Here is a 14,096-nt window from a genome sequence, read left to right on the forward strand (position 1 = left end):
TTTACAATTTTGATAAACTATCGAATATACCATATATATCACTTATGCCAAGTTATTGTTTTTCAAATAGTAGACATTAAGAAAATTTTATTTTGCTTTAAAGATTAAGATTTGATAATTTTTACGAAAATGATTATAGAAACAACATTTTAAAGATGGCGGATTTGAGGAAACTCGGGTTTATAGGGACAATTGGAGATGACGAAGAAATAGCAGTCGAACCAGAAAGTTCCGAAAGTGAAAACGATGAAATTCAGGTGACCTGAGTCGATAATACTGAATTAATATAAATTTTGAATTTTCCATGGTATTTTAGCACGAGAATAGCTCAGTAGGGTCTTACCCACGTGCTTTTGTTTACATCCAAGAAACCTTTTATATTTGGTTGATGCTTTTTAATCTGTTTATTTTCTCCATGATATTATACTCAAATGATTCAGAGCATAAGAAAAGTTAAATAAGATAAGTGTTAAGCTAGAGGGGAATGTCGGAACCGTCTAGCTTTGCTCTATGTAGTCTCTTGATAATGATCAGATGATAGTTACATGTAGTACTTCTGATCTACCTGTGTGCAACTGGTACATTCTGTAAGCATATCTGTATTTTTGGCGTTTTATTTATGATCTTCACAGACAGTCAAGAAACAAAAGAAGAAGAAAAAGGCAAAGACTAATGACAATGAATTTAATTCGAAGTTCACTTTTACTGATCAGGTACTTATGCATTTCTGACTTTCATTTTAACTCGAGTTATAAATTAACCGATCATCTGTAGATTTTATAAAATAGTTTTCTATTATACACATCCATGTACCAGAGTGAGCCTTTATTTTGCATATAGAGATAATATTTAGTTTTGTGACACCTTATTTTTGTGAGATAGCAATTTGTTATTTATAAGCGAGAACAAAAAAATTTCCAAATTTTGTTATTGCTGTACATTACCTTAACAAACAAATAGGCATGAGAATGAAATTTTTGGGAGCAGAAGTTATCACATAATTATGCAAAAATTAAAGTTCTCAAGAATAAAAAAGTGATTTACTGTAACAGTATTTCTTAGGGAATATATGCATTTGTATATTATAGTTTGACCCATCTACCAGTTTTGATTTTGATTTTGCCCTGCGGCATGCAAGAAGAAAACAACATGCAACAACTTTAGATGAAAAGATAGCCAAAGCCAGAAAGCAACAGAAAAAGGTTTTTTTTAATTAACATAAATTTTAAAGTTGTCGTATTGAAATTTCAATTCTCATACATTACAGCCACTATTCAAGTTTATTTAGAAACACTAACTGCAACAGATTATGGAATATTCACATTCAGTATTTTCTTAAAGGGAGAAAAACTTGAAGAAGTCTTGGAAAGTGATGAAGATGATATTGAAGAAGATGATGAATCTTCAGATGAAGAAATGAGGACAGGTTTGTTGGGTTTTTTTTGTTATCTAGCAATTAGAAAAAAATCTCTTTTGTTTATTTGTAAAGATATTATGATAACTTTTTTAAAATACATTTTTCAGACACAATCAAAACAAAGGAAAAGAAAAAGAAAAAAGGCAAGAAGAAAAGAGCCGACTCAGACAGTGAAGAAGTAAACATTTTTTTTTTAGATAAAATTTCTGGCTCATTTTATTTTTTCAGTGTGATTTACAGTTTTCAAAATTATCTAATGCCTTGTTAATGCTCCTGTATGTGTTGCAATGCCATCAGGATATGTACATGTATTCTTGAGGAATGGTATTGAAATCAATAAAAAATTGAATTCATAAATAATGAAGAAATCAATATTTCTTGGAATATATTTACATGTATATTTTAAGGAAAAAGAAAAAGTGGAGTTCTCAGAAAGTGTGGATTCTTACGATGAGAAGTTAACATTTCAAGACATGAATATCTCTCGTCCATTAATGAAGGTTAGAAAACACTTCAATTTGTGAGTTTTTTTTATATACAGGATAAAAGTTGATCATGGTGCTGTTTCAAAAATTTAATTTGCACCTGAAAATACTGTAAACGTGCTATTTTCCACAGGGTCAAAATTCTGCAGAATCACAATTTCTGTCCAGTAGAGAAATACGCAGATTTCTTAGATTGCCATTATATACCTTAAATGTACTTTAAGTACACTGGGACAAATTTGGCAGAAAAACTTAGTGACAGCACACATCTCAAAAATTAATACCACATGGAAAAAGTACTTCTACAGTATTCCATACCTATCAACTCTTGTTAATGTATCTTTCTTTGTATACTTATATCACTTCAGGGTCTGGGTCAGATGAATTTTTCCAAGCCCACTCCAATCCAGGCTGCAACCATTCCTATTGCTCTTCTGGGTAGAGATCTTTGTGCCTGTGCTGTTACTGGATCAGGTAAATAAACTTAATAAAACAAACAAAATAGAATTTAACATATCAGGCAGTCTTATCAAAGTATGAACCATTCATTTACATTTATAATGTTACAACCTATTATTTATAACAAACTCTAATAAAAAGGATTTTGAAAAATAAAAATATATCAATGACATACCTTGCATTATAATATGGAGTGTTGTAGTAATATCCGATGGGTTTCTTTTTCTCTAAATCAATAGTTTTAAGTTTGAAAAGATAGTATAAGTTATTGCATGTTTGTTTTTCCAGGCAAAACAGTTGCATTTATGCTACCTATTCTGGAGCGATTGTTGTACCGGACACAACAGGAGGCTGCAACCAGAGTCCTGGTTCTGGTGCCAACCAGAGAGCTAGCTGTTCAGGTTCACACAGTGGCCAGACAGTTAGCTCAGTTCACCAACATAGAGACTGTGTTATCAGCTGGTAAAAAAAATCCATTCTACTTTTCAGCTTGCCCTTTTTTCCCCCATTTATTAATATAGATTTTCCCAGGCTTTCCTTCAGCATTTACATTTTACTTGATTTCAAATATTTGATTATTGATATCATTTCTCTGTAGACTTATCATGTGTAGAAATATGATTCACAGGTGGATTAGACATAAAAGCACAGGAAGCAGCTCTACGCATGAATCCAGACATTGTCATCGCAACTCCTGGTAGACTGATAGACCATTTACACAACTCTCCAAACTTCTCACTGAGAAACATAGAAATTCTAGTCCTTGATGAAGCTGACAGGTAAGAAACTGTATAGGAAAGGAATTTGCATTCATCTATACATGACTATTTTGTTATGTATGTGTTGCTGAAAAAAAAATCTTCATATGATGTGATAAATAGGTTAAAATTCAGACTTCAGAGACTGAAAAAATCATTAAGACAATGAATTTCTATATTTGCAGAATGTTATTTTAAGACTAAATACCCAATGCTCATTGTTTATATTTGATATTAATAAACAACTTATCCTTTCTTTGATTGGATAAAGTATAACATAATCTGTACATCAAAGATCCAGATATCAAAACGAGGTCTATCTTTCCTCTTCAGAATGCTGGATGAGTACTTTGCAGAGCAAATGAATGAGATTATCCGTCAGTGTGCCAGATCGAGACAGACCATGTTATTCTCGGCCACCATGACAGAAGCAGTGCAAGATCTGGCCTCCGTCTCCCTGAAACAGCCTGTTAAAATCTTTGTCAACCAGAACACAGATGTAGCCCTGGGGCTAAGACAGGAGTTCATCAGGATACGACCCAACAGGGAGGGTGACAGAGAGGCTATCATAGCATGTAGGTCATCTTAAGGTCAAGATCTAGTAAATGAGTTTAGACTTTCTTTTTGGTGCTAGATTCATTATGACTTCATAATTGATTTAAACTTAATTTTTCCCGTACTTTACGGCTTCAATAGAATTATGTAGAAAATAAAGCACTTTCATGGAATTCAATTTGAAATCATGTTAAATGCAACTCCGATACCCTTATTCCGTTTAATATCAATTTAAAGTAGAGGTCAAGAAGATATGAAAAACCATTTTCTGAGAGACTATAGGCAATATTGATACATTTCCTTTGTCTGAGATGGAGAGAACTCCTATTTTTATACCAGACTTTCTTCATTTTTCATTGAAAATGGGCAGTTTAAAATATGTTTTTCCGATGAGTTTACCCCAAAATTATGCCCGGATACACCTTATTTTACCAAGCTACATTCTCAAAGGACCATTAAAAGAATGTGTATCTCAAATTTGAGAAGTCTGTGGGCACCTTTCATTCACTAGATCTTGACCTTAATGGGAACCCATTGTACACAGGCAAATGTGTCTCACAAGAATTTCATATGAAAATCATAAGGAAAAGAGTCCAAAATTTTTCACATTAATTTCATGAGAACCCTGAAGTGAAATTCACATTTTTTTTTTAACAAGACTTTCATATACATATAAGACCATTTGATTGTGATCACAACAACCAGATATAATTAGTACATAATATTTTAGGACACACAATGTTTGTATCCATAAATTTTTAAAATACATAGCATTCTTTAACAGCACTAGTCAGTCGTACCTTCAGAGACCACTGTATTGTGTTCATACAGACAAAGAAACAGGCCCACAGAATGCACATTGTTCTCGGCTTACTGGGTATCAATGTAGGCGAACTTCATGGCAATCTGTCTCAAGCCCAGGTAAGAATTCTTTTAAAATTTACATGACGTCTTGGAAAAGATTAGTTTACGTATATCAGCACTACACTTAAATTTAGTCACATACTGAAAATTGAACAATTTTGTGCAAAGAAATATACATTTTCTTTCACATTTCCCATTTTCAAATGTTTACATTTGCTGTGTTTTTCTACTAAGCCAACTGTAAAATTGATTTGAAAGTCATTTTTGTGTACCGTACATACTCGCCTATAAGTCGGTCTGCTTATAAGTCGGTTGTATTTTTTGAGGTTATTTTGGAGGAATTTGCCATTGACCCACTTATAAGTCGGTGCAACTTTTTGTCAGAATCAGTTGACAATTTCAAATGAATGCTCTACGGTTTTAACCTGGTTTCGATTAATGTTTTTAGAAATGACGCCGATATTAAATTTTAAATCATTAAGAAAAATACTTATTGCACTTAAAATAAAAATAAAGTTATTAAAATATGTAAATACTAGTACTTTATGTATAATCTTAGAGTACATAAATGATATAATATATCCAGACTTTGTTCAATGATAATCTTTGGAAATGTTTATAGAATACTACATTTTGCTGTCAAGAAAAATACCAGTCTTTTTATGACTCGCCTATAAGTCGGACATAGAGTTTTGGACCAAAATTTAACTCCCAAAAAACCGACTTATAGGCGAGTATATACGGTATACTTACGCGTAGAAATATACATGGTGAAACCAAAGTGACATCACAATGAGGCTACAGAGACTTAAATAAAAATGTAACAATATAGGGCAGCAAGAAATTCAAATGTTGAGTATATTATTGGTGCTTTTAAACTTGTAAAATGTAAATTTAAGGAATTTTTTTAAGTTTAGTGTGAATTATTGGTATGTAAATCACACAGACTTGCACGTAGGCATATTTTTCATGAAATGCTAGTGCGCTTCATGAAATATGCCTACGTGACAGTCTGTGTGATTTACACACCAATAACTCACACAAAACTTAAAAACATTCCTTAATTAATTCACAAAAAATATCTATACCAATTTCCCCCAGCTTATAGATAACAGTGCATTCTCACTGTTATTTCAGAGGTTGGAGACATTAAAAAGATTTAAGGAGTCAGATGTAGATGTATTATTAGCCACAGACTTGGCAGCAAGAGGACTGGATATTGAAGGTGTCAAAACTGTAAGTTATTTTTTTGTGTTTTGCTTACATTATCATGATTTTGTCAAGGGAGAGTGTACATTAATTTATAACCTTGTATAAGTTTGATCTCATGAGATGTTTTCATTGTCAGGTGATAAACTTTACCATGCCCAACACCATAAAACATTATGTCCATCGTGTGGGAAGAACAGCTCGAGCAGGTCGTAAGGGGAGGTAAGTTTGTCACATGTCAGGACGTGTAATAAGAAGTGTGATACATGTATTAAACACATATTAAGATAGCATACTTCATAAAATTGTAATTTATTTTTATCTGTTTTTCCAAAGAATAGTGCACTGATCAGCAGTCTTTGAGTTAAAGCATTCCAATTAGGGAACAATTGTCTTCTCATTTGCTATTTGCGACCATTAATACTGATTTAACGGTCGAAAACTGAGTTTTACCAGCGCGTGTATGCGAAGCCGGTGAAATGGATGTTTGCAACCTCTTAATCAGCTTTAACAGTTGCAAATAATAAATGATAAAATAATTATTCCCATTCTAATGCAATTTATGCATTTTGTTTGATGTTAATGTCTTATTTTGTTTGTTTTATCATACGAAATACATCATGAAGCCTTGCACTTTTTTCGTTGTTTTATTACAATGTCACATTCAAAAGCTCTCACTCTCATTAATGCTTGTTTAACTGCCTTAAACATCAATGCATTATGCATAATGCAATCAAAATACAGATTACAAAACAGTTGGATTAGAATTTTTATTTTATTTTGAATTTGAGTGTGTTGATTTTATTTAATTTTTTCTGTAGATCAGTAACATTAGTTGGAGAGCAAGAGAGAAAACTGCTGAAAGAGGTTGTCAAAAAAGCTAGAACTCCCCTAAAAACACGGATAGTACCTCAAGGTATGCTGTTGTAATCTAGTATCCAAGATGTTTAGAAACTGAGCACTGAAAAATTGATTTTATTTATGTTTGAGAAATAGCCACAAATTTTGCAACCTTATTTACTCTACAATATTTCTTGCCATGAACCATTTATTTAATTATGTATTTAGAATTTTAAATAGCGAAAATCATTACCGGTACTTGGATTTGGATTTCAAACTGAAACTAAAAGTTGTTGTAAACAATACATGTAGTTGGTTTATAGTACATGTAATTAATTTCAAATTTAATTGTTTTAAGAGGGTGAAATGTCAAAAAAAAAGATAGGAAAGTTAAGTTCTAAAAATAACAGGTAACATAGAGCATCATTCCATTTTAGAGGTGATATCAAAGTACAGAGACAAGATTAAAAAGCTGGAAAAAGACATAACAGAAATTGAGCAGCAGGAAAAAGAGGAATCATTTATGAGGGCAACAGAAAATCAGATGAATAAAGCCAAGAACTTGCTGGAGAAGAAAAATGGATTGGATGATCAGAAACGAACATGGTTCCAAACTCACAAGGAGAGAATGCAAGAAAAGGGTAAACATGATGTGTTCTAAATTAAAAAGAATGGATTATTTTTTTAAATTATACAGTAAAACTTAAAGCTAGATATGTCAAACATATTGGGACTTTCAGAAAAATGGGAGATATCTGAGGGGGGACCATTAATTTACTCATCTACCACTCTTGGTACTAGAAATTTCAGTGATTGATTTACCAATGTTATGCTATCTCTGTCACATAAGAAAAATGGAAGTGAATAATAGGAAATAAATGACATAAAATTCAACAAAGTCAACTGATAATACATTTTTATACAAATCGTAAAACAAGTTATTTCTGCAGCTGCTCAACTTTGTGGTTTTATAATTTGCTAAACTAAAGTTGTAATATCTTCAAATTCACTATCATCATAATAGCTGAATGAAGGAAATGACAGGAATTCAAAGTACAAATGATGGATTGCTTTTTCTGAAAGATCAAATTACATGAATTTTAAGCTGTCATAAATTACCCTTCAAAGCATCTAGAGGGACAAAAGTGTGTGTGTGTGTGTGTGGGGGGGGTTAATTTATATAGTACATGATGGCCTTGAATATGATTCTTGCAATTTATTGTAACTTACATGAAATTTTATTTTCAGAGGCATTAAGACTAGGAGAATTTGATAAATTACCAAAAAACAAAAAGAACACCAGTAAAGAAAAGAAGAAGGCTCTAACTGTACGTACAGATGTATTATTGGTTTGCACAGAAAAGAGTTATATCCCTTTTGAACAGATCCAGTCTCAAAAATTTAGATAAGTTCTAAACAGTGCAGAAATATTTTTAAAAAATATCAGTTCAGGAGTTCTTGAGTGAAAGATGATTATTTAAGAAAAATCATTTCTAGGCAGAGGATAGGGTGAACCATGAGATCCAGAAGTCTCAAGAATATGCCATCCGAAGCAGTAAGAAGTCGTTCAAACAGAAAAAGATCCGAGCCATCAGTGAGGAGGACGGGAGTAGCAGTGAGTACATTTAATTATGGCTCTGTGTAAAAGCTGACGTTTACAGAACACAATTAGATTACAATAAGGAACAATCCCTTTGAAGAGAATGACATTTTTCTATATAACTAATTTATTAAATTTTACATGTAAAATTCTCACCTATCCTTCTCATACATGTGTAAATGAGAGGCCCATGAGCCATTATGCTCACCTGAGCTACTTTAGCCCGATTGTTTTTCATCAGATTTTTACAAGATTTTTTAAATTCCCTTGAAAAATTATGACCCTATGTTGTGGCCCAATGCTAACTTGCAGTTATGGAGAAGAAAAAACTTTTCCTGTATGCACTATGTAAAATTTGATCCTGATTATTGCCACTCTTACTTGGAGTCCATAATTTGAAAAAAAAGAAATCAAATTCACAAAACATAGGAATTTTTGCAAACTAATATTTCTATTGTGTTTCTTTACAAGATTAAAAAAAGTATTATATAGTTCCATGTGAAACTATGATAGTCTGTTTGTGTCCCTATGATACCTCATGGGCCATGAGTTGAACAGAATCTATACTGCCTCAGGAAGCCTTCACATAAATTTCATCTTTTTCTGGTCCCGTGGTTCTTGAGAAGAAGATTTTTAAAGATTATTCCAATTTAAAACTTTCATCTCAATTGTAGCCCCAACCAAATCCCAGGGATCATGATTTGAACAATTTAGAATCTACACTTTTTCATGAAGCTTCCATATAAGTTTCACCTTTTCTGGGCCAATGCTTTTTGAGAAGACCCCACCTTATTTTTGCCTCTTCTGGATTATTTGTCCTTGGAAGCAGAATTGACCCTTCATTTGAACAATTTAGAATTCCCTTACTCAAGAATGCTTTGTGTCAACTTTGATTAAAATTGGTCTAGTGGCTCTTGAGAAGAAGTAAAAAATGTGAAAAGTTTACGGACGGACAGATGGATGGATGGACACCAGCTTTCAGCTCAGATGAGCTAATAATTGTTTCACATGTAATGATTTGTACTGTATAACCTCTGATAGCTTTACCACTGGTTCTGTCAATATGTAATCTTTGTGATTGTCTTTCAAAACTTCATAAAGAAATATTTGTGTGCTTTACCTGAAGTTACCTTGGAACATAGTTTGAAAAGATACCATTAATATATAATATAGCTGAATATCTATGATATGTATTTTTGTAATGTTGTATTATCCCGATATTCTTTGTAATGGCATATTAATCTGTTATTGAATGTATGTGATTTATAAATCTTCAGTTCGTAAATAAAACTCAAAATGAGTGTTGCATTGCAAAATTCAGGAGCTTAAATTTGATTGTATACTTTTACCAGAGTTACTTGCCTTTATGCATAAGATTTACCATATGCTGTGCATTCTGCTGCAGTTTTATGTAACAAAATGGTGAAATAATCACGGCAGTGAAAGTTACTTAAAATAAGGTATATAGAGGATAAATACAGGATAAATATAAAACTTTGAAAATTTCCAAATGGAATGAGAACAGATTTTATATGGTTTGGAATTGAAAATAATCATGAGAGAAATAAAAGCCATGTAGAATAACATTCATTTTGATGAGATTAAGGTTTATTGGATTTATAGCACATTCTCATGATTTTAAAGTAATATTAAAAATCTGAAAACATAGAAACTTTCTTTCACTTCTAAGGTGCTTGATTATTGATAATTTTGAAATTTAAGGTCAGACAACACATTTCACAATTGTGTATACAATTTTTCACAAGAATTTGTGATTGATTGAAGAATTGATTCTTTTAAAACAAGTTTCCTCTAAAAAAAAAAAAATCAAGATACATTCCCAGGCATTTGTGCATGATTCCAGAGGATGGAATTTTCTATATCATCCTATTACAAATACATTCAAAAACGGATATTTGAGATTCATGTCATCAGACCTAAAAACTGAAGAGAGTGCAGTCAGTAATGAACTAGATTGAACTTTCCTGTAGATCACATATATTTCTTGTATGATTTTATTTTTTATGAGACAAAAGCATTGTATTTGTAATTAAAAAAAATAATTATTTCATAACCATAATACAATAAGTAATTTAATGCCAGGGTTCTACTACAATTTCTCTGGATAAGTGGCCACAAAACCAGTTTTCTCCATGTTTTAATTGATTTATTTTCCATTGAAGATTTTAGAATCAATGGCTGAAAACAGAAAAAAAAGTTTTAATGGAAATTTATGATTCTTCTCTTTCTTTTATTAGATAAACAGCAGCAAAATAAGAAAGGCAAAAAGAGGAAATCTGCTTTTGATCAAGAACTGACAAACACAGGAAAGAATGCCATTAAGAAATTCAGATCAGGGTAAGATGTACTCTTAGGGTAATTAGCATGGCCTTAAAGAAACAAGGAACAATGTCAGAGCATCAATAGCTTATATAATTAATGAAGTTGCTGTTGATTTTAATACTTCTAACATATTCTGAGAAAAATTTTTGTTTCTGCGTGAATTTCATGTTGACTCAGCTTAAATATAAATATTGATCACTTCCAAGTAGCAAACTATTGTTCCTTCTTATGTAAACAATTCAGCTTTATTTTTGGAGTTGAATGTGACCAAGTGCAAAATTTTGTATCGATATAAATGAATTATGTAATACAATAGATGCTATTTCGTCACTGGTTAAGTTATATAATGAAATATTCATTAGGAATAGTCTCACTAGATTGGTCAGGTTACTAAGATGGCTTGTATAATGGCCCTGGGTTTTAAAAGTGGATGATAGGATGTAATTTCATGTGTGTGACCTAGCCATACCTTTTTGTTTTAAAATGAATTATTAAAGCAATAATTAGAGACCAATGTCCTGACATAGGAGATAGGTGAAAGTTATAGTAAATTGTTTCCTGTATCAAACTTGAAAATATTTTAGGTCTCTGCAATTATTGAGATATTAGCAACAGCTTATATTTAATGTGTAAAACCATTCATGCACTGTTTCAAGTTTTTGAAATACATTTGAACTTTGGTATCTCCAACATGAAAGTTAAGTTAGCAGTTCCAACCTCTTTTCTTTATGTCTTTGAACATCAATATCTTGAATCCTTGGATATTCAAGTTTTTTCTCAGATCCTTCGAGTGTTCAAGAAAAGGAGATTTGACTGTATTATTTAAGTGTTGTAGAGTATAACATCACATCACTGATATATTTATGCTTTCTAATTATGCACTTATGCCCCCCCCCCCCAACACTCACACAAACACAAATTAACCAATCTAAAATGAGTATAAAATTACTACCTTTATGATTGATAAGCATGAAGACTAGAAAGTGAAGTTGATAAAAAATTTTATGCTCCTTTCTATATTTTTTGAACTTTTAATAGACCATCATTTAAAGAAAAGAAGGAACTTGGATTATTAGGGAAAAAGCGAGGGAAGAAACATGCAGGACCAAATAAAGGAAAAAAGAGGTGAGTTTACTAATTATAATTGTTGGGATGGGGGAATGGGGGGGGGGGGGGGGGGAGTAAGTACTTGGTGAAACTTGGTTATAAAGAAGTCACTTGGATTTCAGATTTTACTTCCTTACAACAAAGATTCTTTATATCCATATAAGGAACCTAGTGCAAAGTCCCCTACAGGATTCATTAAAGTTTTCTCATAACCTTGATTTTCTTACAAGCAAATACCCCCCCACCCCCCCCACCCCCCACCCACCCTTTGTGATCAAAAATATACATATTAAAATTTAGAAATCAATTTTTTGTTGTTAGATATTGCATTTATTATATGTCCCCTAGACCCTTAACCTGTTGGGCTCCCCATTTCAAGAATCCTGGATCCGCCACTGAGTTTTACTGTATTTTGTTTCAGTTTTCCTTTTTTCTAAATGGTAGAAAATTAAAGTTCAACCATTTTTTTTTACAGGAGGTGATCTAAAAGAAACTGCTGATTGTTACTACATGTTTTAATTGAAGATATATATACAAGTTAACAGTCTTGTTCGTTATTTTGTGGTTTGTTTGTAAAATGGAAGTTCATCATGATTTTGCACTCTATTTTGCATTGCTTAGTTGATTTCAGTTTCCAAACAGACATAATTACTTTTATAAACACACCACTCCTTCCAGATAGCTGTGGTTTGAGTGAAGAAGGACAAACCAAACCCCTCAGAGCCATTGAAGTGTTTATAGATTGAAAATCAGCTTATAGATTGATTTTAGTTTCAATGGATCTATACAAATATTGTCTTTATTGTCAATCCTTGTGTTGTTTAGAATAGAGATGCTCCATCTAAAAATACTGGTTGCTACCGTTTTTGAAGCGACCCCAACATTTTCTTTTGGACTGGTTATTGTTTGTTAATCTGGTTCTCTATCTTTGTCAACTTCCTCTTGACAACATGTACACAAAGAAAAGAATAGAATAGCTAAGGGATTGTCAGATGGGATCTGACTGAGCAAGGTCTTCTGTACTCTTATGGAAATGAGATATAAATCTGGCCTCTAATGAACCATAAACTAAGATTTTAAACAAAAAATATTTACTTTAAGGTGATATTTAAACTCCTCATCTCTCTGTAGACAAAGATGTGACAAATTCTGTAGTGCTTTGGATGGTTTTTTTGGTTTATTTGATGTGAGTGTTTGTGTTCTATATAAATTATTTGGCGGGTAGCTGATAGTCTTTTGTAAAGCTCTTGAAACAAGTATGGGAAGTTATGTTCAGAGAGTTTATAAGAATTCAAGTACCATTAAGATAAATATTCATTAGAATTTTGAAGAATGAACTATGAAAATACCTCCTTACAAAAGTACATGGACATTGATCACAATAGACCAAGGAAGAAAATTCACCCCTCATTTTAAGAGATCCTTGATGGACATTTAACTCGTAATGTCCAATTTTAGAAATCCAGGGTATAAATTCACCTCAAAAATTGTACAATATATAAGACATCTGATTAAAATTATTTGAAAATGTTGATGCATTTAATTCAGGTATACATAAAACAGATTTGTATTAAAGAATATTAAAAGAAACTTCTATTAATTTTGACAGGAGAAAGAAATTATGTACTTGTACAAACACCCATACAAATTTGAAGTTTGAACATCTATAATCACAGTGAAAACACATAATAACAAAACTTAAAGATCTGTTCAAGTTTTAGAAAAATCATTTCATGTGCCAACACAATGCTATGTGACTTCACAAAATATACATTTATATTTGAATTGACTTTTCCTTGTATAACTCTTTATTAAACAAGAAACAAACGGGAATGGATTTACTTTATAACAGTCACAATGAAGTAACGGCAGGCCCGTAGGAAGCAATTTCAATTGGGGGGGGGGGGGGGCACAGCCGTACATTTTCAGTTGAGGTTGCACTATATATCAACTACCAAAAATTCCTTGACAAAAAAAAAGGTCATGACGTTTTTATTGAGGGGGCACAAGCATATAGTAGCTATGTTTTCTATAGTATTCTATATATCGGCAAAATTATTGGGGGGGGGGGGGGGGCGGCCCCCCGTGCCCCCGGTTCCTACGGCCATATATATTGCGTTATAACGCGGAAAAAGGCGTAATAACGCAAATAAAGGCGTAATTACGCCTTTCCAAAAGGCGTTATAACGCGAAAAAAGGCGTTATTACGCCTTTCCAAAAGGCGTTATAACGCCTTTTAAAAAGGCGTTATTACGCCTTTCTAAAAGGCGTTATTACGCCTTTTAAAAAGGCGTTATTACGCCTTTTCAAAAGGCGTTATTACGCCTTTTAAAAAGGCGTTATTACGCCTCTTTTTTTTCAATACATGACTTACTTAGCCCACCCTGGGGGCTGATTATAATTAGATTTCTAGGAAAAAGATTTTTAAATGTGTATAAAATATTTTCAGTGTTAAACCA

At 32.3% G+C, this 14,096-nt stretch overlaps 1 protein-coding gene across 1 annotated transcript; it reads left to right on the top strand.

The window, feature by feature from the left end:
• The first annotated feature begins 153 nt into the window (after nucleotides 1-153).
• On the top strand, nucleotides 154-12,175 carry LOC133205862 (probable ATP-dependent RNA helicase DDX27). Its single transcript, XM_061341747.1, has 20 exons — nucleotides 154-257; nucleotides 633-713; nucleotides 1,089-1,202; nucleotides 1,342-1,426; nucleotides 1,525-1,595; nucleotides 1,825-1,917; nucleotides 2,271-2,376; nucleotides 2,650-2,823; nucleotides 2,990-3,140; nucleotides 3,453-3,694; nucleotides 4,459-4,595; nucleotides 5,676-5,774; nucleotides 5,887-5,969; nucleotides 6,569-6,663; nucleotides 7,025-7,228; nucleotides 7,836-7,915; nucleotides 8,085-8,202; nucleotides 10,446-10,545; nucleotides 11,569-11,655; nucleotides 12,113-12,175. Exons 1-20 carry the CDS (start codon nucleotides 156-158, stop codon nucleotides 12,117-12,119), a joined length of 2,229 nt encoding a protein of 742 aa, XP_061197731.1. The 5' UTR covers nucleotides 154-155; the 3' UTR covers nucleotides 12,120-12,175.
• Nucleotides 12,176-14,096: the final 1,921 nt, after the last annotated feature.

This window comes from Saccostrea echinata, unplaced genomic scaffold (assembly GCF_033153115.1).
Source record: "Saccostrea echinata isolate AGI-Se365-2 ecotype Australia unplaced genomic scaffold, CSIRO_AGI_Sech_v1 ptg000054l, whole genome shotgun sequence".
In the NCBI taxonomy this organism is placed as follows: Eukaryota; Metazoa; Mollusca; class Bivalvia; order Ostreida; family Ostreidae; genus Saccostrea; species Saccostrea echinata.

Bases quoted from the DNA above. Each gene is read 5' to 3' on its own strand.
- LOC133205862 (XM_061341747.1), top strand. From the start codon at position 156: ATGGCGGATTTGAGGAAACTCGGGTTTATAGGGACAATTGGAGATGAC. The intron at 7,229-7,835 runs GTAAACATGATG...TTTTATTTTCAG, and splicing joins GGAGAGAATGCAAGAAAAGG to AGGCATTAAGACTAGGAGAA. The intron at 7,916-8,084 runs GTACGTACAGAT...AATCATTTCTAG, and splicing joins AAAAGAAGAAGGCTCTAACT to GCAGAGGATAGGGTGAACCA.